Raw genomic sequence first — 26,231 nt, forward strand, 5'->3', positions numbered from 1 at the left:
GACGTATCGGGGGTTTCAGGGGGGTCGGCTAATATAAGCCATACCCCGAAAGTAAGACATATGTCTTACTTTCGGGGAAACACGGGGATATTGCCGCCTCCCTCTCATCTAGCTGCGCACCGCCTCCTGCCCACTTCCGCGCCGCCCCCCCTCCATACATCACCGCGTCTGCCGCCTCCGTCTGATCCAAATGAGCGCCGCCTCCTGCCCACGCCTGCGCCGTCCCCCTCTCCATACGTCGCCACGTCTGCCACCTCCCTCTGATCTTAATGAGCGCCGCCTCCTGCCCACTTCCGCGCCGCCCCCCCTCCATACGTCACCGTGTCTAAATGTTAATTTTATGGTTAAAACAAAAAATTCGACAATTTTTTTCCAATATAAGACATACCCCAAAAGTAAGACATAGTGGGGCTTTTGGGGATAAAAAGAAAGTAAGACACTGTCTTACTTTCGGGGAAACACGGTAGCTCGACCCCTGTGGCACACCTTGGAAAGCGTGTGAGCGTGAACCAAACAGGGCTAACGGTCTTAGGCAGTCAAACTACTAGCATTATAGTCTCCTGGATGATGTATTTATTTATTTATTTATTCATTTGTCCAATACACAGATACATAGGAAGAAAAATAGACATGTGATAATATAAAAGAGGGTGAAAGTGAACTTAGAGGAGAGGATATATGAAAGGAAGAGAATATATAAGATAGGTGAGAGAAAGGAGAGACAATTGGACAGAGGACGAAAGGCACACCAGTGCACTTATGTACGCCCCTTACTGGTCTCTTAGAAATCTGGAGAGGTCAATCGTGGAGAGTCTAAGGGAGAAGTGTTGGAGGTTAGGTGTTGACACAATTGAGTCCGGTAATGAGTTCCACGCTTCGATAACTCGATTGTTGAAATCATATTTTTTACAGTCAAGTTTGGCGCGGTTCATATTAAGTTTGAATCTGTTGTGTGCTCTTGTGTTATTGCAGTTGAAGTTGAAGTTGAAGTTGAAGTAGTCATTGACTGGTAGGACATTGCAGCATATGATCTTGTGGGCAATACTCAAGTCATGTTTTAGGCGCCGTAGTTCTAGGCTTTCTAGGCCCAGGATTGTTAGTCTATTTTCGTAGGATATTCTGTTTCGAGTGGAGGAGTGAAGGGCTCTTCTGGTGAAATATCTTTGGACATTTTCAAGGGTGTTGATGTCTAAGATGTGGTATGGGTTCCAGACAGATGAGCAGTAGTCTAGGATGGGTCTGGCAAAAGTTTTGTAGGCTCTTGTGAGTAGTGTGAGATTGCCTGAGCGAAAGCTGCATAGGATCAGGTTAACAACTCTAGAAGCTTTTTTGGCGATATTGTTGCAGTGGGCGTTAGCACTTAGGTCATTCGATATTAGTATTCCAAGGTCTTTTACAGAATGTGGGTTAGCAGTAACATCGCTATACGCTAAATAAATAAATAACCATTAACTTCTCTCTTTTCATCATCCTTATTCCCTCCAGGTGATATATTTGAGAGTTTCACCGACCACCCTCCCCTCATTCTTCCATGCGATGGCTTCCGCCTGCGTCTGTCAGAGCCGGTGCTAGATGACAATCTCCATCGCCAACTGGTCCGCTTACGCCGTTTTCTTTGGGAGCTGGAGCGTGAATCTCTTCCAGCCAATCAGAGAGCGGTGTATGGGCTGGATCTCTGCCAATGAAAAGAGGCGTCGATGCCAACATTCAAGATGGTGCTTTGACCTCAAAAAGTTATTTTCAACAAAACAGACTCCGGTGGGTCAGGCTGGATAGAAACTCTCGATCCGATTCTGGGAAATGCAGAATCACCTGAAATAGCTCTTGCTTCTTTGCATGCAGAATGGTCTGGGAAGACCAGCAGTTGCCCTGGTGTCCAAGGTCAGAAAGAATAAATTCTTTGGCTTCCGTTCCAGCTTTGCAGCCATGCCATCTGGTGGCAAGTGCTGACTTCAAGGAGCAATCTGGAAATGTCTTTGAAAGAGGACCAACCTCAACCCTAGGCTATTATTTGGGGCCTCGGATAATATTGTTTGTAGCAAACTATGTACTGTATTCTTCTTTTCCCCCCTTGCAATAAAATGATTATCTGAAACAAATGAATTGAGTGTTTTAGGGTGGCAGTTAGCAACTATATTACCCAGAATGTTGGAATCGGGACAACTGGAAGAAATGTATTCTAGCTACTATAGACCCTCATAGGACAGTGTTTCTGAACCTTGGCCACTTTAAGATGTGTGGACTTGACCAGCCAGGAAATCTGGGAAATTTTGAGAGTTAAAAGTCCACGTCTTAAAGCTTCCAAGGTTTAGAAACACTGCCCCAAAGTATGTTGACTTGGGTTTGATGGGGCTGTCTGTCCTTAATGTGAAACTTTTTGTAAAGATTCAGCATGCTGTTCTTTGGTGTCTGGTGGAAGTTTACTATCGCTGGGACGTGCCTCTTTTCCATTGTCCCAGACCGCAAGTGTGCTATCTTTGTCAATAGCATCAGTTTCACGGCTGTGCCTGGAATTAATCTCTGTAATCTGAGCCTGGGGAAGACCTATGAGCTCATGCCCCTCCCCTCTCTGGATGTCCAACGAAGCTCCCAGTGAAGCAGTCGTGCTGAAGGGTGGTTTAGAGTAGCCCTTGCTACGATGGCTTTGCACCAAGGATATGGCAGCCAAGGCAGGAAATCCAGAACAGTTCACCACATACATTACTTGTTTTATTATTTTATTTATATCCCTCCCTCATTATTTTAACATAGAACCTGAAGTGCCAAACATATCCAGCGTACCTGCCTCATATCAACAACCCTGTGGAGTGAGTTGGGCTGGGAGAGAATGGCTTGGCCCAAAGTCATCCAGACACCTTATACATCGATGGCAGGACCAGAACTCGCAATTATAGAAGAAAATCCAGGTGAAAGAAATGATCGGGGCCAATTCAGTAAATCAGGAGTTTTAATTCTGAATCATGGTCTGGCTTGTCCACAGCCTCATTCTTTGGAGAGAGGGACCATGTGGGCAAGGCATCTCACACAAAGACATAGATCAGAGGTCCCCAATCCCTAAGGCTGGAACTGGGCTGCAAAAGTGGTGGGCCAGTGTGCATGTGCGATGTGTGTCAACATAACCATCTTCCTCATTAAAGGGCAAGTAGTCCTCAACTTACAACCGGAAAGTTGTGATGATTATAAAGTGGGTCACTTACTTGACCAACCTTATTTCATGACATTTTTTGTGGAAGTTGTTGACTAAACACCATATTTTGCTAAAATGTGGAAGTAAATGTTGGTTTTCTACAAATCATAAATCATAAATCATAAAACAGTCACATGATTGGAGGATACTGCAAATGGCCATAAATGCAAGTTGATTGCTGAACACCTGACATGCAAAAATGTGACTGTGGGGAGAGGGCAACTGTGGGAAATTTGGAACCAGATCGTAAGTACTCCCAGAGACTCTTGTAACTTCAGACCAGTGGTGGGTTCTTACTGCTGCAGTAGGCAACTCCGCATCCAGTAGCGGCAGCCAGATTGCACAATTTGTGTGTGACAGCTTCAGTGCCAGTCCGTTGGACACCTCCATATTTTTTATTCAATTTTTTGTCTTTTTTGCTTTCTGTGCATGCGCAGAAACAAAATCTCACAAGGGGACACTTGTGAACGAGAGATTTTGGTTAATTTTTGCTACTGTGCATGTGCATATATGTGAGCATCCCCTCATGAGATTTCAGCACATTTTTGCTTCCTGTGTATGTGCGGAAGAAAAATTGCACAAGGAACACACGCATGGCTGCAGCCAAATGAAGAGGATATGCATAGAGCGCACCCACTTGCAGGCAAGTGCAACCTGCCACTGTTTCAGACAATTGCTAAGCATCTGGTCATAAGTCAAGGATTATCTAAAAGTAAAAAGACATGGCTCCTGGCTATTATTATTATTAATTAGATTTGTATGCCGCCCCTCTCCGTAGACTATGTGAATCTCAAGAGGAAAAACAGGTTTATACATGGGTAAACCCTTCGCCGTTGTCTATATTTTTTACCTGGAAATGCGTATATTTGAGTCCAAAACAGATTATGAAATGAGAGCTGCAGAAAGCAATACTGAAAAGATAAAAGAAGTCTTGCCTTGTCTTCTCTCTCACTACCTATGAATGCCTGTGTGCTCTTATAAACACATGCAAACACACACACACACACACACATACATCTATACACAGACACACTTCCCCAGTTTTCCATCAAAGTACGAGGAGAGATGCCTTTTTTACACACGGCCAGGAGGGGTCAGTGTTGTTCACCTGTAGGTTTCATCTTCTGTCCTGTCAGGTCGGCATTGTCAGAGGAGAGACACAGAAACAACCACACAGGCAGGCTGCAAGTGCAGCTCTGGGGGAAGGTGGGGCATAGGTGGTGCCAAGGGGCAGGGCCCAAGCGGGGACGCAGGGCAGCAAGCGTGTCTGACTTTAAATACCCTGATCAGAACCTGATCCGCCACGTCAGTGAAATCCAGCGCGGGCCTCAGACAGCTGGCAACAGGTGACACCTGTTGTGTGAAGAAACACTGCCTGTGGCCTGACAGTAGCGGATGGGAAAGGGCAAAGGCAACCTAGCAAGACCCTCACCATTTGCTCTGGGTTTCACCGGGTCTGCTCTGAGGAGGACAGCTTTGGCGTGGTGGGCAGCCGTTTTTGTGAGAAGGGGATTGCCCTGTCCACCAGAAGGGCCGTCTAAACTCAGTGCCCCTGCGTCCACCATTTTGTAAGGAGAAAAAACTTTGGAGGTATAAATACAACATGATGTCCTTCCAAAGTATATTTTCTTCCCTGCCAAGGGGAGTGGGGGCATGAAGCCTGCAAAGAATTAACAAACGTCTCGGGGGACCGACTTGAAGCACAGTGTTGCAACCGCCCCCTGGCAATAAAGCTCCAGGGATCAAGTTTCAATAAAGCTAGTCATTCCCCACTCAACAACAGTTCATTTAGTGACTGTTCAAAGTCACAACGGCACTGTACAAAGTGACTTAGGGCTGTTTTTTGGCTGTCGCAGCATGCCCATGGTCCCATGATTGATTGATTGATTGATTTGATTTTGTACAATACACAATGAGGGATTAGGGGGTATACACATAGTAAAATACATGCTGAAGGTTATAGAGGAGATACTCATAGTAAAATATATCTAAGAAAGAATAGAAGATATAGTAATAGAACATATCAATGAAAGAATAGAAGAAAAGATATAGGAATAGAAGAAAGGCATGGGAGATATAGGAGAGCAATAGGACAAGGGATTGAAGGCACTCTAGTGCACTTGTACTCGCCCCTTACCGACCTCTTAGGAATTTGGATAGGTCAACCCGTGGATAATCCAAGGGTAAAGTGTTGGGGATTTGGGGATGACACTATGGAGTCCGGTAATGAGTTCCACGCTTCGACAACTCGGTTACTGAAGTCATATTTTTTACAGCCAAGTTTGGAGCGGTTAATACTAAGTTTAAATCTGTTGTGTGCTCTTGTGTTGTTGTGGTTGAAGCTGAAGTAGTCGCCGACAGGCAGGACGTTGCAGCATATGATCTTGTGGGCAATACTTATATCTTGTTTAAGGTGTCTTAGTTCTAAACTTTCTAGGCCCAGGATTGAAAGTCTAGTTTCGTAGGGTATTCTATTTCGAGTGGAGGAATGAAGGGCGCTTCTGGTGAAGTATCTTTGGACATTTTCAAGGGTGTTAATGTCTGAGATGAGATATGGGTTCCAAATGGATGAGCTGTATTTGAGGATGGGTCTGGCCAAAGTTTTGTAAGCCCTGGTAAGTAGTGTGAGATTGCCAGAGTGGAAGCTACGTAGGATTAGGTTTACAACTCTTGAAGCCTCCTTGGGTATATTGTTGCAGTGGGCTTTGGCCCTTAAGTCTTTTGTTATTAGTATACCGAGGTCCTTAACCGAGTGGGGGACCTTACAACGAGCAAAGTCAATGGGGAAGCCAGATTCATTTAATAACTGTGTTTACAACTCTTGAAGCCTCCTTGGGTATGTTGTTGCAGTGGGCTTTGGCCCTTAAGTCTTTTGTTATTAGTATACCGAGGTCTTTAACCGAGTGGGGGACCTTATAACGAGCAAAGTCAATGGGGAAGCCAGATTCATTTAATAACTATGTTACTCACTTAACAACTGAGGCACCCAAGGTCGTGAAACAGGGCAAAGTTCCCCTAATGAACGTCTCATTTAGCCACAAAAACATTGGACTCAAGAGCGGTCATAAGTCGAATATCACCTGCATTATCACCTGTTTTAGAATCCTGGGGTTCCAACTGCCCTTCCTCCCTGCTTTGTTTTTAGTTTTGTTCTTCAGCTCAGAGGTGGGTTCCTAACAGTGCGGTCCCATATGCTGTGCCGGTAGTGGCCCGCCGATTGTGCAATTTTGGCGTGATGGCTCCAGTCTTTGCCGGTCCATGCCGCTGCCATCTTTTTTCCCTAATTTTTGGTGATTTTTCAGCTGTCTGAACATGCACAGAAGGAAAACAGTCGCTCTGTGCATGTGTGGAAGCAAAATTGCACTATGGGTCACAAGTGTGTGTGCACGAAACGATGCAATGCTCACCCAGTGCATTGATAGGAAAAGATAAGAGGAATCTGCCTAGGCGGGGTTTGATGCTACTGCTGCCACTGGTGCACTGATGTTCAGCTTTGGGTCTCTGACATGTGTGTGTTTGTGCGTGCCCAAGTGAGATTTTGCTTCTGCACAAACACAGGAAGCAAACTCTAGCTGGGGGATGCACAAGTGTGTGTGATCTTGGCAATTTTTTGCTTCTGTGCATTTGTGGAAGCAAAATAATCACTAAAATCTCACGCGCGCCTCCTTCTCCTCACAAAATTTTACCTGTGCTTGTGTCTTGTGTTCAAAATTATGATGCCTGGGACCCTTTGCACACAACTGATCACAATTTATGATGTGTTTGCTAGAAACTGAAAATAAATATTATCAAAAATAATAAATGCCAAAGCGAACGATAGGTTTGCTGAATGATCACAGTATTCACTTACCAGCCACAGCTGTTCATTTTACAATTGCCACATTCACTTAACAACTAAAAGAAAATGTTGTAAAATCAGTCACAATCATGTAGTGACTCATATAATGATCGCCGTGACTTATGACTGAAATTGAAGGCTCAATTATGGTCATATATCAGACTACCAGTGTTCTTCCTATCTCCTTACACCATCCCCACTTTCTGAGACACTGTCCCTGGCATGTGGTCAGTGGTGAAGTCCAATTATTTTTTACTACCGGTTCTGTGGGCCTGGCTTCCTAGACTTGGGAAGGACACTGCAAAATCTGTTCCCAACCCATTTTGGGGCCAGCCAGAGGTGGTGCTTGTTGGTTCTCCAAACTTCTCAATATTTCCGCTACCAGTTCTCCAGCATCTGACAGAACCTGCTGTATTTCACTCCTGCCATAGTGCATAGCCTAGCCCAGGGGTAGGCAAAGTGATTCTTCTATGACATGTGGACTTCAACTCCCAGAATTCCTGAGCCAATCATTCTAGCTCAGGAATTCTGGGAGTTGAAGTTCACAAGTCATAGAAGAGCCAACTCTGCCTACCCCTGGCCTAGCCAGACTTCAGCAAGTCTCCCCTCGCACCCGTTTCCACTAGGTTGAGATGCAGAAATCAGTGTGTGGCATCTCAAAAGCTGAGGCTGCATGTAGATTTGACTTTTATGCAATAAGTGGGGATTACAGAGGAGGGAGGGGAGAAGGAAAGAAAGAAAAGAAAGAAAGGAAAGAAGGAAGGAAGGAAGGAAAGAAAGAAGGAAAGAAAGAAAGGAAAGAAGAAGGGAGGGAGGGAGGGAGGGAGGAAGGAAGAAAGGAAAGAAAGAAGGAAAGAAAGAAAGGAAAGAAGGGAGGGAGGGAGGGAGGAAGGAAGGAAGGAAGGAAGGAAGGAAGGAAGGAAGGAAGGAAGGGGCTAACAGAGCAAGGAAACTTGCAAAGGTTTGGAAACCATCAGTTCAGATTTAACCTATTTTTTTGAAAAGACAATTAAGGGAGAATAAAGTGAACCTGCTGGGGCTAGCCATCTGAGGCTTCATAGATGCCTCCAACCTTGCTGCCCAAATAAGGAAATGATTAAAAGCCCAACTATTAAAAATGATCTCATCAAGATTAACTACCCTTAAGAAATGAAATGAAATCAAAGTCACCTTTCATTTCTTTGCGATAAGTCTCGCCTCCTGCTTTTGAAGGGTAGCCCCTGGCAAGCCATTCAAAGGCCAGAGATGGTTCTTAGAGTGAGGTAACACTTTGGCAAGCCACATGGCCAGAGGCACCAAGGAAAAAGCTTTACAATTTAATGGAGAATTAGTTCGGTGTTAATGGCATGGAAGAAGCTATGAGAACTTTTATGACACAATTAGGCAAAAAGGGGGAAATTGGATGACAGGAGGTGGACTCCGAGGGATGACCATTCCTCCAGAGGATTGCAAACCTTGTATAAAAGGAGGTGTGAGGACAGGGGGAATCTCTGAAAAAGTCTCAAAGAGAAAAGTGTTTGCTTTCCTGACAATAAATTCTGGTCTTTGAATATTCAATAAAGATCTAAACCTCCCCAAGGACAAGCAGAATATTTTCAACTTGGAGATGAAATATCCAAGCCTTTTCATTCCAAAACTGTTTCTTCTAAGCAGCTATTAGCAAATCTTCCAAAAACTCTAACTCGGATGAGAAATTATGCAATTAAACACCCCTAGGATAATACCATATACTTCTCTGCTGATTTATAAGTTCCTCCACAGGAAAGCCCTTCACCTCTGAAGAATTTTGTAAGGAACTCCGGCAGGCTTTACATGTTTAAGGATGTAAAGCCAAATCATTTCTGAGCAGCAACCTCTGCGTGGGATCTCCGAGACTCTGAAGAAGAATTTTAAGAGAGGACTGTGGAAGAAAAAAGCATCTTTAGGTACTTGATCACTTTGGATAGGAGTTTTGGGGGAGGAAGGAAATGGAGTTTTTCACTTCTTCCAAGGACCCCTGAAAGGTTATTACTGGGTTTGGTGTTTGTTTGTCTAAAAAAAGACTTTGGAAAGAGATAAACATGAATTTGAATGGGTTTATTTATTTTTATTTGATTTTTATCCCACCTTATGAGTTTACAAGTAATATTAGGTCCCACAGAGGTGGCCTTCTCCAGGTCCCGTCAACTAGACAATGTTGCTTGGCGGGGCCTAGGGGAGATTCGCACTGCCCCCACCTTCCTCGCCTTCCATAAAAGTTTAAAGACCTATCTGTGCCGCCAGGCTTGGGGCCATTAGACTCTAGTCCCCTGGCCAACGAGTGTAGTATGTCTCACTAAGTCAGTGTTTTTCAACCAGTGTGCCGTGGCACACTAGTGTGCCGCGAGGCATGGTCAGGTGTGCCGCGAAGCTCAGAAAGAAAGCAAGAGAGAGAGAAAGAGAGAGAGAAAGAAAGCAAGAGAGAAAGCAAGCAAGAGAGAAAGAAAGCAAGAGAGAGAGAAAGAAAGCAAGAGAGAGAGAGAACAAGAGAGAGAAAGAAAGCAAGAGAGAGAGAGAAAGAGAAGGAGGGAAGGAGAAAGAGCAAGAAAGAGGAAGGAAGGAAGAGAAAGAAAGAGGAATGGAGAGAGAGAGAAAGAAAGAAAGTGAGAGAAAGAGGGAGGGAAAAAGAAATAGAGTGAAGGGGAGGAAGAGAGAGAGAGGATTTTTTTGTCCAAAATTCTTTTAGCGCCCCCCCCCCAATGTGCCCCAGGGTTTCGTAAATGTAAAAAATGTGCCGCGGCTCAAAAAAGGTTGAAAATCACTGCACTAAGTGAATGGGAATGAATGATTTTAAGTGTTATTAGAGGTTTTTAGCTATATTAATTGGATTTTTAAGATATGTATATTGTTTATTGTTTTGATATGTTGTGAGCCGCCCCAAGTCCTTGGAGAGGGGTGGCATCCAAATCCAAACCCAAACCAATCAATAAATAAATAATAAACAAAGAAAGAAACAAATTCAAGGCAATGAACACACATCATTCTCCTTCCTTTTTTCTGCCCACAAAAAAACCCTTGTGAAATGGAGGAGAGAGAGAGAGAGAGAATAAGGACACAATTAGGCAAAAAGAAGGAAATTGGATTTTTGCGCTGGTAGCAGATGGACTCTTAATTGATGAACATTCCTTCCCAAGGTGCAAATGTTGCAGAAAAAAGGGGGGACTAGAACTTGCAGCCTCCTGGTGATTGGCTCAAAGTCACTCAGCCAAATTTGATTCCACAGGTGAAACTAGAACTCACTTCTCCTGGTTTCTAAAGCCAGCATCTTAACTACTGCAGCCATACTGGTTCTCTGGGAAAGGACCAGAAGCATTGAAGGCGAGAGATGATTTGGATTTCCTAAGATAACATCAGATGCTATGTTAGTTCAGACAGCCATGCTCCAAGAAGTGGGGTGGGTGGGGGGGATGTCCATGAGTGTGATATTGTGGTTATTATAAAGACCACTATATATCAACCCTATCAGGCACACTAGAGACAAACTTTTCTGGGCTCCCTGGGAAAACAGTGAAGGGAGGATAATAATAATAATGATAATGATGATAATAATAATAATAATAATAATAATAATAATAATAATAATAATAGCAGCAGCAACAACAACAACAACAACAACAACAAAAGGGACCTTGGAGGTCTTCTAGTCCAACCCACTGCTTAGGCAGGAAACCCTACACCCCTTCGGACAAATGGTTATCTAGTCTCTTCTTTAAAACTTCCAATGTTGGAGCATTCACAACTTCTGGAGGCAGATTGTTCCACTAATTAATTGTTCTAACTGCTTGCTTCTTGTTCTACTCTCAGGTGCTTTGGAGAATAGGTTGACTCCCTCTTCTTTGTGCAACCCACTTTTTGTGGGAACACTGCTATCATATCTCCCCTGGTCCTTTTAATTGAACTAGCTAGGCCCAGTTCCTGCAACTGTTCTTTACGTGTCTTAGCCTCTAGTCCCCTAATAATCTTTGTCGCTCTTCTCTGCACTCTTTCTAGAGTCTCAACATCCTTTTTGCGTCATGGCGACCAAAACTGAATGCCGTATTCCAAGTGTGGCCTTACCAAGGCTTTATAAAGTGGTATTAACACTTCACGTGATTTTGATACTATCCCTCTGATAATGCAACCTAGAACTGTGTTAGCTTCTTTGGCAGCTGCTGCACACTGCTAGCTCATATTTAAATGGTTGTTCACTAGGACTCCAAGATCCCTCTCACAGTTACTACTGTTGAGCAATGTACCACATATACTGTACCTGTGTGTTTTGTTTTTCTTGCCTAAATTTAAAAGATAAGAATCCTTTCTCCCATCAAGGGCCCTGCCAATACTTTGGCACCCATCTCCCATTACAGAACCGAAGGCCCAGGGCCTTTGGTGCATTGAGCCACCTGAGGTAAAGGGGATCCCGCAGGAGAGATCCCTTCAGGCAGAGGAGCCTGTGAAGAGAGTGCCCAGGGCTGCTTCGGGAAGCGGCCAGGCTCCCCCGGCCCAGCGAAGGACGAGGGCGACTCGGAGGAGGAGGAAAGGGGGCCGGTCCCGCTGAGCCAGCAGCGCGTTCCGGGTGTCGAGTGTCGCGGCAGGTGGCACCGGCCGGGAGGGGTGGAGGCGCGGGGCCATCTCAGCTGCCCGGGGCCGGGGAGGGGGGCTCGGTGGCGTCCGTCCGACCCCGGGTGCGGGGGGCCGCCGGGGGTGGGAGCAGAGCGCTCGGGACAGCCTCTTTCCGCGCCGCCGGGCTCGCCGGGCGCTGCCAACCTCACCTGGGCAGCGAGCAGAGGCAGGCGCGCGCTCTCCCCCTCCTCCTCCCGCCGCCGCCGCCACCGACCGACCCTCCCCGAGAAGCCGTCGGGGCGCCCCTTCAGCCAGCGGCAGCCACAGGAGAAGGAGGGCCGCGCTCTCTCGTCGACCATTCCGGTGAGCCGGGACGCGTTCTCGGGGCAGGGGCTGCTGCAAGGGGGGCGGGACGTCCCCAGCGGGCACTCTCACCGGGTGGGCACTCTAAATCCCTGACGGGGTCTCCCAAAGGCCAACAGGGACAAAACTGGCAGAGCCGTTGCTTCCCACCAGAAGCTCGCCCGGTGGAGCCCACCTCCTAAGCTTCCACCAGTTCAGGCGAAAAAACCTCACCAGGAAAGACCCATATCCTGGTAACTTTCCACCGGGGCAAGGCAGGGACTTAATGGGTGAAGCCCACTACCTCATTTGCCATTCCTCCCCTCTTTCATCTGAATCCCTCTCCTTGGCTTGTTTTGCCCAGTGAAACCAATAGACCAGTTTAGGAAAAATATATGTGTGTGTATGCAACTTTGGTGCCCCAAAGCTGCAAAAGTGTTGATTCATCTGATGGGGCAAATCTTTTATCATTATTTTGATGTAGCCCCTTGTGGAGGGGGGGGTGCCAGGCCATTGGCTCCATTGCCATCTCCCAAATGAGGCCTTGCTCCACCTGCTGCTTTTCTGCTAGTTGCACAACTGCTGAGTTGTGGGTTTGTCCTTGCCACCACTGCCACCACCATATCCTTACAGCAACCTTTGCTTCTTTCACCATTGCCTTTTTTAACGGGGATTTCTGATTCTTTCCTTGTTGGATCTGCACAACAACCTCAGGAGGTAGGCCAACCAACCGGAAACATTTCCACGACAGGTCTCAATTCAACATTTCTTGGGCAATTGAGAATAATTATCATAAACATTTTAAAAATTCAGAGTTATCCCTTGGACTTCCAGCTTTGTGGAAATTTAAATGCCTATCACCCATTCTAAATTCAAATAATCTGCCTAATAATAAAAAAACTACAGGTACATGACCTCTGCTGAAGAAGACTACTGAAATTTCTGACGAGATTAAGAACCCCTTGACATTTTTTTTTCTTTTAGGTGATTTCTCCTCTTCCTCTTCTTTACATCCTGTCACCAATCGCCGCCACCACCACCTCCTCCTCCTCCTCCTTCCTCTTCCTCCTCCTTTTCTTCTTCTCCTCTTCCTCCTATTCTTCCTCCCCCTCTTCTCCTCCTCTTCTTCCTCTTCTTATTCTTTCTCCTCTTCATCTTCCTTCTCCTCCTCCTCCTTCTTCCTCTTCCTCCTCCTTTTCTTCTTCTCCTCTTCCTCCTATTCTTCCTCCCCCTCTTCTCCTCCTCTTCTTCCTCTTCTTATTCTTTCTCCTCTTCATCTTCATCCTCCTCTTCTTCTTCCTCCTTTTCTTCCTCCTATTCTTCTTCCTCCTCCTCCTCTTCTCCTCCTCTTCTTCCTCTTCTTCTTCTTCTTTCTCCTCTTCATCTTTCTCCTCCTCCTCTTCTTCCTCCTCCTCCCCTTCTTAAACCACAGCACTCTCTACTGCTAGCACCTTCTCACATTTTTTTCCCCTTTTCCCTTGCCAGTGTTGCCAAACATCAGGGAGACCTACTTCACGTTGGGACCTGTAGCTCCGAAAGCAGCCAAAGATGACGCTTCTGGCATCTGAACAATCCATGCTCATTCGAAGAAGATTTCGTTCTGGTAGGTAGGACCAGCATTGGTGTGTCATTTGGATAGACAGGAAACTTTTGGGTTGGAAATCCAGCTACCCCAATCCCTTCACTAATGAGACCCCAAGAACTTTCTTCATTCTTTGTCACCAGATAATGAAACCATACTTTTGTCTGACTTTTGGAGTTTGCTTGTCTTTGTGCCTTACATCAGTGTTTCCCAACCTTGGCAACTTGAAGATATTTGGACTTCAACTTCCAGAATTCCTCAGCCAGCGAATGCTGGCTGGGGAATTCTGGGAGTTGAAGTCCAGATATCTTCAAGTTGCCAAGGTTGGGAAACACTGTCTTGCATTCTGAGGATTTGTGGTCATAATATCCCTAGTATTTAAGCCTCAGCTTTACTTTAAGTGAGCCGAGGTGGCGCAGTGGGTAGAGTGTAGTACTGCAGGCCACTAAAGCTGCCTGCTAGATCTGCAGGTCAGCGGTTCAAATCTCATCACCGGCTCAAGGTTGACTCAGCCTTCCATCCTTCCGAGGTGGGTAAAATGAGGAGCCGGATTGTGGGGGCAATAGGCTGGCTCTGTTCAAAAGTGCTATTGCTAATATGTTGTAAGCCGTCCTGAGTCTAAGGAGAAGTGCGGCATGAAAAAATCGAATAAATAAATAAATACTTCTCTCCTTCCCCAGGCATCTCCTACTCTATAACAATTTAGTCCAGCTTCCACAACATGATATGGGGGTGAGGGAAGTCTGCAGGAAGAGCAAATAGTATCAGCAACATCCTGATATCATCACAATAATGCTGCAAATTATATATTCTCCAAATGGACTGGTGAACCACTTCCCAACTAGCACACGGTGGCTTTGTAAATCCAACTATTGATGGCTGATTGATTTAAATCAATATTGCTCAACCTTGCAACTTTAAGATGTGTGGATTTCATCTGCCAGCAAGCTGGGAAATTCTTGGAGTTGAAGTCCACTCATCTTAAAGTTGAAAGAGTTGAGAAACACTGGCTTAAACCTTTATACCTATGCAAGATATAAGAAAAGCAGTGTAAGTCAGATTGCTCTATTAGTTATTTTGCCTGCTGCTTTCTTGGTTGTTTCCTGCTGCTTTTATGTTGCAAAATTTATGTTATAAATATACTTTATATTTTATTACACCAGGAAATGCACTGTAAAGCTCAGTAGCAAAAGGTCAGAGGACCAATTTGTGGTATCTCCAGGTAGACAAGGTTCTGCCCCAAATTCTGCAAAGTTGCAATTCCAGTCTGGATTTTCTTTTTACAAAAATGATTTAGAAAGGTCAGTGGTTTCATCTGACCTAAAGCATCTTCTTAATGATTTAAAAACTCCATCCCCCAACACTTAATTAGAGCCAACTTTTGCCTTGTAGCATATTTAGAAGCATTCTAATAATGGTGGAGTAATATGTTCATACAATTTAACTATTCCATGGATGACAAGATTCCAACAGAATTCCAATATAATGCCTGTTTTGTAAGGTTGCTATAGAAACCCTGTAGAGAAGTCAGTGGTTGCAAGAGAGAAACCAAGAACCAGGGCTTCCTTCCCAACCACCAAGAATCACTGAGCTTCTCCAAAACCATGAAGTGGAATATTAAAATATGGGAAAGATGGGAAGAAGAAGTGATGGGTTTAAACTGCTTTCATGTAATAAATAACTATAATAGGAAATCAAATGCCTATAAAGTGTAATCAAGTGTTTAATGTGACTTCAGCTGGTTTGTAATAAAGATTGTTATCGAACTTCACCCTGATAAATGTGCAAGAGATTTTGGCTGAGTTTGATTGTAGCAGCCCTGCAAAGTTAAGCACTGAAGATTTGAACTGGAGTGGTACCTCTACTTATGAACTTAATTTGTTCCGTGACCAGGTTCTTAAGTAGAAAAGTTTGTAAGAAGAAGCAATTTTCCCCATAGGAATCAATGTAAAAGCAAATAATGCGTGATTGGGGATACCACAGGGAGGGTGGAGGCCCTGTTTCCTCCCAAGGGAGTCCTAGAGAGGCCCCACAGTGGCTTCTCCCTGCCTTTTCGGGGGCTCGAGTTTGTAAGTGGAAAATAGCTCTTGAGAAGAGGCAAAAAAATCTTGAACACCCGGTTCTTATCTAGAAAAGTTTGTAAGTAAAGATGTTTGTAGGCAGAGGTACCACTGTACATATCCAAGTCTGGCGCTCCTTGACAGAAGTACAGTAATGGTTATGTTCCAGATCCAAAGGTACCCCAACCAACTCATCCACCACCATGCATATACATATTATTATAGATTTATGCATGTTCATGTTTCAATTAAAAAGTCAAAATGCATCACATAGACAATCCAGGAATCAAGACTGCAGATCAGAGGTGGGGTTCAGCAGGTTCTGACCAGTCCTGGAGAACTGGTAGTGGAAATTTTGAGTAGTTCGGAGAACTGGTAAATACCACCTCTGACTGGTCCTGCCCCCATCTATTCTCTGCCTCCCAAATTCCAGCTGATTGCGAGGAAATGGATATTTTGCAGTAACCTTCCCCTGGAGTGGGGAGGGAATGGAGATTTTATAGTACCTTCCCCTGCCATGCCCACCGAGCCACACCATGCCCACCAAGCCATGTCCACAGAACCGGTAGTAGAAAAAATTGAATTCCCCCACTGCTGCACATGTACAGATTATTTAAGGGACCATCTCTTGCCACATATCTCCCAGAGATCAATAAGAGCACACAGTTGGCCTCCTCCAGGTTCCATCAACTAAGCAATGCAAGTTGGAAGGAGGGCCTTCTCTGTGGCTGCCCCAGCTCTGTGGAATCAACTTCCCCCCGATGTCCGTACTGCTCCCACCCTACTGGCCTTCCATAAGGCCATGAAGATCTGGCTTTTCTGGCAGGCCCGGAGGCCATAAACTAACAACCATCATGGCCAAATTGTATGATAGTATGTATGTGTGTTGTTGCGAATGTTCTATCATGAGTTTTGAATGAGAGTTTTATTGTTTTAGATTTTATATTTGACTTCTTTTCATTGTATTTATATTGTTTATTATAAGATGCCGTGAGTACTTTGGGATTGGCAGCATAGAAGTCTAATAAAATAAATAAATAAATAACACTTCCCTGGTTGATTATTTATAATATGGCATGGAGCAAAAAATATTAAGAAAATGATCAGTTTAAGTAGGCGACTGTCAGTCAATTACCTACTTAAAGCACAGGCTGGCCTTGAATTTGAATATATTAATGTATAACTTCCATGTTAGGACCCTCTTCCATCATGAGTTAAGTCAAGTTGAATCATCACGAATTACTTTTACTGAAAGTGAGAAACCAGCAATCCATGTATTTATGTATTGCTCATAAAAGGCCTTTGAACGTGGAGGGGAGGCTGTGAAAAAAACCACCACTTTTCATTTTCAAAGATCTCACCTCTAATAATTACTCTACAGCAGTGTTTTTCAATATTGGTCACTTTAAAATGTGTCCTCTTTAATTCCCAGTGTTTCCCAACTAGCATGCCAACTGGAGGATGCTGGGAATTGAAGTCCACACATCTTAAAATGGCCAGGATTGAAAAATACTGATGTTGAGTTTAATTTCGCAGTTGGCTCCTGGCAGGGGTGAAACTCAAAATTTTCCCTACTGGTTGTATGGGCATATCTTAGTGGGCATGTGGCAGGGGAAGGATACTACAAAATCCTCATTCCCACCCCACTCTGGCACCAGTCAGAGTGAGTATTTGCATGTTGTCTGAACTACTCAAAATTTCCACTATCAGTTCTGCAGAACCTCTCAGAACCTGCTGGATTTCACCCCTGGCTCCTGGTATGCCTCAAGCAGAATAGGGGTCTGCCTTGGTTCTCAAACCTAAGGATTTCCTTCAGTTCTCAAGATTCACAAAAGATTCTCAAGATTCACAAAAGCCCCTTTTACTAGCTGTAATGGAATGCATTGGTGACCTTGAGAAAAGGAGAGGAAAAGGAATGCCTAGTTTAATAAAAAGAAGAGCCAGGGGAGACATGATAGCACTGTTCCAATATCTCATGGGTTGCCACAAAGAAGAGGGAGTCAAGCTATTCTCCAAAGCACCTGAAGATAGAAAAAGAAGCAATGGGTGGAAACTAAACAAGGAGAGAAGCAACTTAGAACTAAGGAGAAATTTAGAGCAGTTAGAATAATTAATCCATGGGGAAACTTGCCTCCAGAAGTTGTGAATGGTCCAAAACTGGACATTTTAAAGAAGAGATTAGATAACCATTTGTCTGAAGTAGTGTAAGATTTCCTGCCTATGCAGGGGGTTGGACAAGAAAACCTCCAAGATCCCTTCCAACTCTGTTGTTGTTATTATTAATATTATTATTATTAAGGTAGGAAATAATCAGAGAAGGGGGGGAAGGAGCCCGTTGTCAAATGGTCAAATGAATGAAACTAAGAAAAGAGCCACTCTAATGGAGCAAGCAGTTAAAATGAATTTGTACTTTCAGGTTTGCAAGAGTCTATTAAAAAATAACATAGATTTAGCTCATTTAATCATGATTCCTATCTGGTTTACCTGGGAGGTCTGACTTTTCTGTTGGGTTGGCCAATCTCTAGTGATAAGAAATATGATGTCTCCAAGAACAGAGGGTTTTTTTTTCATAAACATCTGAATGGTCTTCATTGATAGTGCCCAGCAGAGGTGGGTTTTGGCAGCTTCTAACCAGTTCTGGAGAACCGGTGTGAAATTTTGAGTACAGTGGAACCCCGACATAAGAGCTGCTCTACTTAAGAGCAACTCGAGATAAGAGCTGGGAGGGGAGAGATATTTTTGTTCTACTTACAAGCCCAAATTCGAGATACAAGCGCCAAGGAGCTGTCTCCTGAAGCCAAACGCTAACTTCCGCGTTCGGCTTCAGGAGACAGCTGCGAAGCGGCGCGCGTGTTTTAAAAGGTTGCAGCCGGCTTGGGGGGCTCGGGGGGGGTGCTTGCAGCTTTCTTTCTTGCTCTTTTTCTTTCTCTCTTTTACCTTCCCTTCCTCTATTTCTTCTTTTCTTTCTCCTTCCCACCTTCTTCCCTCCCTCCCTCCCTTCACTCATTCCTCTCTTACTCTCCCCTTTCATAAGTTTCCTTGCTTCCTTCCTCTGTTCCTGTCCCTTCCCCCTTTCTTTCTTTCTTGCTCTTTTTCTTTCTCTCTTTTACCTTCCCTTCCTCTATTTCTTCTTTTCTTTCTCCTTCCCACCTTCTTCCCTCCCTCCCTCCCTTCACTCATTCCTCTCTTACTCTCCCCTTTCATAAGTTTCCTTGCTTCCTTCCTCTGTTCCTGTCCCTTCCCTCTTTCCTTCCTTCCTTCCCACCCTCCGTCCATTCATTCACCCATTCCTCTCTTGATCGCTTAAAGCCGGTCCCTGGTGCAAAAAGGGTTGGGGACCTCTGTCCTACAGGATTGGGTGGCAGAGAAGTTGAACATATGTAAATTTAAAAGTTTAAGAAAGTTTACAAGTTAAGTGAAAGAAACTTCATTATTCATTTATATGTACATGTACATTTCTTCATTAAAAACATGTCTTTCTGCATAATTTAGACTAACTTTGTGAGTTTTTTGAGGGCTGGAACCAATTAAAATTATTTACATTAATTCCTATGGGGAAAAGTCGTTCGAGATAAGAGCTGCTCGACTTAAGAGCCCAGGTCCGGAACGAATTAAACTCGTATCTCGAGGTACCACTGTAGTTCAAAGAATCAGTAAATACTGTACCACCTCTGATGGTCCCACCCCATCTATTCTCTGCCTCCCGAGTCTCAGCTGTTATCGGGAGAATGGAGATTTCACAGTATCTTTCCCTTGCCACACTCACCAAGCCACACCATGCCTACAACGCCACATCCAAAGAATCGGTAGTAAAAAACTTTCAATCCCATTACTGGTGCCCACTCAGATGCTGTTTAGAAGAGCTGTGAAAATCTGGCTCTTCACCCAGGCGTTCAGTAAGAAAGACTGGAACCCTTTACTTTACTTTACTTTTTCTTCTTATCTTTATTGAAGAAAGAACACCAGCACAAAGTATATGTGTCTGCATGTACAAATCATGGGAAAGAAATTTGAACATGAGGAATATAAAAACAAATACAAATATATAACTTTTACATTAAACCTCTTTCATAATACGTAGGTAGTATCTTAGTTCAGTGTTTCCCAACCTTGGCCACTTGAAGATATTTGGACTTCAACTCCCAGAATTCCCCAGCCAGCGAATGCTGGCTGGGGAATTCTGGGAGTTGAAGTCCAAATATCTTCAAGTGGCCAAGGTTGGGAAACACTGTCTTAGTTGAATTTAAAAAAGAGAAAGAACATTTTTAAAAGGTAAAGAAGAGGTAATAATAATAAGTAATAATAATTTTTAATAAGAAAAGAGAAGAAGAGAAGGAAACTATACATATATGCAACAGAGGCAAGTCAACTTTTTTGTTAACTATCCTGTCTCACAGCCTTTATAAAGTTGTTACTTTTCCATTAATTACTGGTATTTTTGTAATCATTGGTTTATATAGGAAGAATTTCGAATTCTAAAACTGAAGTGTTGTCCCATTATTGTTATCTAGTGAGTTGTCTATGTATGGTTTCACACACACACCCTTTATTTTTCTATCATTAGGTTTTATTGATTTTATTGTAATTTCTTTTATTGCTATGAGCCACCCAGGGTCGTTCAGCAGCATATTGGTGCAATACAGGGATGGATTACCATTACTGCCACTATCCGTGCGCTGCGAACACAGCTTCACTTGTTTTGCATGCGCATGTTCCAGTGTGTTTTTGCTTCTGTGTAGGAAGCAAAAATGGGCTGAAATCTCCTGAGGGGATGCATGAACGCAAGAGATTTTGGTGGTATTTTTGCTTCTGTACATGTGCAGAAGGAAAAAAAAGCCAAAATCTCATGTGCGTACACACATCCCCTCGCAAGATTTTGCTGCTGCGCATGGGCATGAAGCAAAAATACACTGGGACACATGCACACAAGAGAAGCAATGCTGCATGTGCAGCTCACCGTTCACTACTGGTGTGCCATCCTCTACTACAGTGTTTCCCAACCTTGGCAACTTGAAGATATCTGGACTTCAACTTCCAGAATTCCCCAGCCAGCATTCGCTGGCTGGGGAATTCTGGGAGTTGAAGTCCAGATATCTTCAAGTTGCCAAAGTTGGGAAACACTGCTCTACTATACCGGCAGCAACCCACTACTGGAATACAGCAATCTCTAACATTGGCTACTTTAAGACTTATGGAATTCTGGGAGTTAGTCCATAAGTTTTAAAGTTGCCAAGGGTAGAGACCTCTTGTGTAATAAATTATCATTACTAACATCATTTTTCTTTTTGTGCCTTCATGTCAATGATAGTAGTAAGTAATAGTCGTAGTAGTCATGTGTGCTTCTGAATGAGTCCCCTGGATGAGTCCCTTCAATTTTCTTGGCAAGATTTTCAGAAGCAGTTTGCCTGTTTCCTACAGCTGAGAGAGAATGACTGGTTCAAGGTTACCAGATGGATTTGTACCTAAAGTAGGACTAGAAATAAAGGTCCCCAAATTCCTAGCCTGGCACTTTAACCATTACAATTTAGTTGACCTGTTGTAGAATTACCCTGCCCTTCTCTGTAGTAATGACCGGAACAGAACAACAGTAATAAATCAGATAGGAGTAGCAAAAGAAGAATTAAGGGATATAAGCAGGAGGTCATCTAGCAAAGGACATACTGTTCAGACAATCCTCAATTCATGAGTGTAATTGGGACTGGAAATCCAGTCATAATTATAGTGGTAGGTCAAAGCACCCCACAAGATCAGGAATAATTTTCCACCCTTTTCACAGCAGTCATTAATTAAATGTCATGGTCATCCAGCAAACCCATTCATTTGAATAGATGTTTTTACACAAAAAATTAAAAACTCCCCAAAGTGCCAGAAACTGGCAAAAAAAAATAATGGTGAATCACAGTCACATGACTATGGAATACCATAGTGTAGTGATGGCGAACCTATGGCATATGTGCCACAGGTGGCATGCAGAGCCATATCTAAAGGCATGCAAGACATTACGCTCTACATGGGGCTACCCTTGAAGAGTGTTCGGAGATTTCAGCTGGTGCAAAATGCAGCGGCGCATGCAATAACGGGCGTACCACGGTATGCCCGTATTACTCCACCTTTACACGAGCTGCATTGGTTGCCATTTGATCTCCGAGCACAATTCAAGGTGTGGGTTATCACCTTTAAAGCCCTAAATAGCTCAGGGCCAGATTATTTACAGGACTGCCTCCTCCGTCATTCCTCATTGCGGCCAGTAAGGGCCCACAGAGTCGGCCTTCTCCAGGTCCCCTCCTCCAAACAATGTCGTTTGGTGGGACCTCGGGGAAGAGCCTTCTCTGTGGCCGCTCCAACCCTATGGAATCAACTGCCCCCAGAGATTTGCGTTATGTTTTCCCTATGTGTTAAAACCTCGCTTTTCCGGCAGGCCTGGAATTAAGACTGATTATTTTTATTTGGATGTTTTTAATTGGTTTTTTACTTATATTGTATTTATACCTGTGGTTATCTGCTCAGAGTCCGCTTGGAGTGAGCGGCATATAAATGCAATCAATCAATCAATCAATCAATCAATCAACCAATCAATAAACAAACTAACTACCTAACAAACAATTTATTTATTATTTATTTATTTATTAGATTTGTATGCCGCCCCTTTCCGTAGACTCGGGGCGGCTCACAACACAATAAAACAGTTCATGACAAATCTAATAATTTAAAATTTAAAATAGTTAAGAAACCCCATTTTTAAGCAGACATACCTACCAACATACCATACATAAATTATATAGGCCCGGGGGAGATATCTCAATTCCCCCATGCCTGAAGACAAAGGTGGGTTTTGAGGAGTTTACGAAAGGCAAGGAGGGTAGGGGCAGTTCTAATCTCTGGGGGGAGCTGGTTCCAGAGAGTCGGGGCCACCACAGAGAAGGCTCTTCCCCTGGGGCCCGCCAACCGACATTGTTTAGTTTTATGTCAGCTCCAGCCTGCATGCCTGGGCTGGCCATCTGATTTTTGCCCTTCTTTTCTGCTGTTTTCTCTCTCCCCAGGCTTCAGGAAAACCTGGGGATTGTGAAAAACAGTCCAGCCGAAAGTTTACATGTTCATCACCTCCCCAGCCTCCTTTTCGCTGTCAGAAATCTTCATGAACTTCTTCAGCTTCAGACAGCTGTAGCCAGGCCTCCCACACCTCAGCCGATTTCTTCTGCAACCGGCCAGGCTTTTCTGAAGGCCGGTGCAGCCGATAACAGAGCTTTAGATCAATCTGGAGCTCTCTTATCAGCTACAGAGGCCTTCAAGAAAGGCCTCCAGGAAAAGCCTCTGCAGAAGTAGGCAAAGGTGTGGGAGGCCTAGCTAGGACTATCTGGAGATTAGTAGTAAAACGGCTTTCTGGCTTCAGTGAAACCTATGCGCAGGGGTGGACAGCATGGGTATTGTGCATCTGTGGGTGTGTGTGAGGGCAGTGCATTATGGGTGGGGGCATACTATTGTACCCTTTTGGCACCAGAGCCAAAAAAAGGTTTGCCATCACTGCCATAGTGGATGGTAAAGCTGACTTTCCCGATATAGTTGGCCTTCTCCAGGTCCCGTCGACTGAACAATGTCAATTGGCGGGACCCAGGGGAAGAGCCTTCTCTGGTGGCCCCGGGCCTCTGGAGTCAACTCCCCCCAGAGATTAGGACCATTCCAACCCTCCTTGCCTTTCGTAAGCTCCTGAAAACCCACTTGTGTCGCCAGGCATGGGGAAACTTAGCCCCATAGAAACTATGCCCCTTAGCTACTATGGTTTTTTATGTATGGTTTATTGGGTTGTGTGTTTGTTTTTTTATAATAAGGGTTTTAAATTGTTCTTTTAACATTAGATTTGTACATTATGTAAATCAAATCAATCACTCACTCACTCACTCACTCAATCAATAAATAAATATGGTCATGTGACCGTGGGGGTGTGTGTGGCATCATATCTATTTACCACAGCAAGTGGTGCTTTAAGGGCCATTTCATAGGCTGTCATACCTTCACATGTCTGGATAGGGAGGACTGTTGGTTTGAAAGAGGGATAAAAGAGGCCATTTATTTATTTATTTGAGTTGGAAGGGACCTTGCAGGTCATCTAGCCCAACCCCTAAAACATACGTTGAGGAGTACCTTTAATTAGGATCGTCAAGCAAGTATTCCAGGCGGGTAAGAAAACCCAAGATGCAGAACATATACATTTAGATCAATAGAGTATCATTATAGTTGCAAGAAGCCTTAGTTCTGTGGCTCAGCGCTGCTCATGAATGGTACCTGGTCTCATGCAGTCATTGCCTTTAGGCACAAACTCCTAAAAATTCAATCTGCTTCTGGATATTTCTTACTTACTGTAAAGTAGCAATGTATTGAATCTTGTGTGCCTCCCCATTTATGGTAAAATATTCTTCAGAATTATTCCACACATTAGAGTTTCTGGGATGTCTCCATGAAAATATGTTATTTAAATGCAAAGTCAGGCCACTTGCCAGCTTTCTGGATTATAAAAATGGCAGTATAGCATTATCCCAATAGAAGAGAATACCTATAGCTCCGATTGAACTGTGGAATTTTTGATCGTCCCTGAGCCTGGTGGTTTGCTTGTAGTAGACATTTAATTACCCAACTGGGCAATTTCATCAGTGCAAGGAAGTGTGTGGTTAGTTGTTCAAAAGAGACAAAAAAGAATTAAAAGATGGTTAAAACAAACTTTGAAGAAAAGAGATTAGAGCACATGCCCCCAGCAACCCACATTCAGATAAGGAATGATCAACACCAGAAAAAGCATCAAGCAGAAACCAATACTCCAATCAAGGAATCACCAAGGGAGAAACCACAGACCCACCAAAACTGTCAGTTTTCAATTTTCAAAGATAATTCTACCGCCAGAATCTCAGAAAGATGTACAGCTAATTTTGATGCAAACATTTGTTCATTCTGATCAGTTGACTGATTGCTAAGAATCTAGATCAGTGATGACAAACCTATGGCATAGGTGCCACAGGTGGCACATGGAGCCATATCTGCTGCCATGCGAGCTTTTGCCCTAGCTCAGCTCCAACATGCATGTATGTGCTGGCCAGCTGATTTTTGACTCACACGGGGGCTCTGGGAAGGCATTTTTGGCTTCCAGAGAGCCTCCAGGGAGATGGAGGAGGCTGTTTTTACCCTCCACCGGCTCCAGGGAAGCCTTTGGAGCTGGGGAGGGCAAATGACTGGGCCCACCAGAAGTTGGGAAACAGACTATTTCCAGCTTCCAGAGGGCTTCCCGGGGGTGGGGGAAGCTGTTTTTTGCACTCCCCAGGCATTGAATTATGGGTGTGGGCACTCGCGCATGCATGATAAGGAAAAAAAAGGTTCGCCATCACTGATCTAGAGGATTGCTCCTCTAAATTTTCTTCCATGGCTTGACAGACATAGTGAAAATGAGAAGGTAGGGTGAAGTCAAATGCTTCTTTGGTCAGATACCTGGAACTCTGCAATTAATCCCCACCTAGGTGCACCTGTGTCCTATATGAAAAGGCTCTCCATACTGAATAGTCTGTGGTATCACCGACCACCCCAACCCTTAGAGCCTTTGGCCTAGGAATCATGGGCATCTTGTATTTCCATCCTTTTAAATAAATAGCTAGTGGCGTCACCCCAGCTGTTGCTGACAACAGGAGAAATGCCAGCCAAGCAGGGGGCACAGGAATAGAAATGCTTAGAGCAATCCCACCCTCCAGAGATATGACGTGCCTGCTCTTGGAGGATGGGCAAACGGAGGCTCACCTATCTCACCCACCTCTGCGGTGTCCTTCCTTTGCCCAAGGGTTACCTTTGCCAAGGCAGGGAGCCATTGTCCACAGTAGGAGGGCACAGTATGGGGGATTTCAATGCACAGAGCGACTTTTCAAAAGAAGAGTTCTCAAATGCCTTTTGATTTCATACCTAGCGAGTTGAGTTCAGGTTTCCATTCCAGGTCAGTCATTGAATTTCTGAAAGATTGCCAACCAGAATGTGGAGCAACAGCATTCTGTCGCACCAGAGGGTAAGACTAGCCTCAATGGGTAAGAGTGAGACATGCAGGGAAGCAGATGTTGGCTAACCTTTAGGAAAAACTCTAAAGACGAACACTGTTCCGTAATAGAACAGACTTTCTTAGGGAGGTAGAAGTTTCCTACTCTGGAGCTAGTTCAGCAGAAAGTGGGCGCCATCTGGCCATAATGCCTTAGCAACTACTTTACAGCAACGAGCAAGAGTTAGTTTAGGTCATCTTAAAGATCATCCAAACCTGTATTTCCCAAGGTGGAGGGGGGATAAGAGAGATTTTAAGTCTGGGTTTAAATTCCAGAATTCTCCAGTCGGCCATGGAGGCTGGAGAATTCTGGAAGCTGGTCTCCACATTTTAAAGTTCCCAAGATTAGGAAATGATAAACTGAGCGTAGCAGGTAGATTGCAGTACTGCAGGCCACTGAAGCCGACTGTAGATCTGTAGGTCAGCGGTTCAAATCTCACCACCGGCTGAAGGTTGACTCAGCCTTCCATCCTTGCGAGGTGGGTAAAATGAGGACCCGGATTGTGGGGGCAATATGCTGGCTCTGATAAAAAGTGCTATTGCTAACATGTTGTAAGCTGCCCTGATTCTAAGGAAAAGGGCAGCATTAAAAAAAAATCAAA

The 26,231-nt window shown here is 44.2% G+C and overlaps 2 protein-coding genes across 2 annotated transcripts in view; both read left to right on the top strand.

Annotated features, from left to right (window-relative positions):
* RASIP1 (Ras interacting protein 1) overlaps positions 1-2,099 on the top strand; it is a 29,525-nt gene extending 27,426 nt beyond the window's left edge. The window contains exon 12 of the mRNA XM_070729625.1: positions 1,486-2,099. Within this exon, the coding sequence (XP_070585726.1) occupies positions 1,486-1,685 (200 nt within the window). The 3' untranslated portion in view covers positions 1,686-2,099. The remainder of the gene's footprint in view (positions 1-1,485) is intronic.
* A 9,811-nt stretch (positions 2,100-11,910) lies between these two features.
* Positions 11,911-26,231, top strand: part of MAMSTR (MEF2 activating motif and SAP domain containing transcriptional regulator) — a 72,094-nt gene continuing 57,773 nt past the window's right edge. The window contains exons 1-2 of the mRNA XM_070767231.1: positions 11,911-11,948; positions 13,413-13,530. Coding sequence (XP_070623332.1) covers positions 13,476-13,530 — 55 coding nt within the window. The 5' untranslated portion in view covers positions 11,911-11,948; positions 13,413-13,475. The remainder of the gene's footprint in view (positions 11,949-13,412; positions 13,531-26,231) is intronic.

This window comes from Erythrolamprus reginae, chromosome Z, assembly GCF_031021105.1.
Source record: "Erythrolamprus reginae isolate rEryReg1 chromosome Z, rEryReg1.hap1, whole genome shotgun sequence".
In the NCBI taxonomy this organism is placed as follows: Eukaryota; Metazoa; Chordata; class Lepidosauria; order Squamata; family Dipsadidae; genus Erythrolamprus; species Erythrolamprus reginae.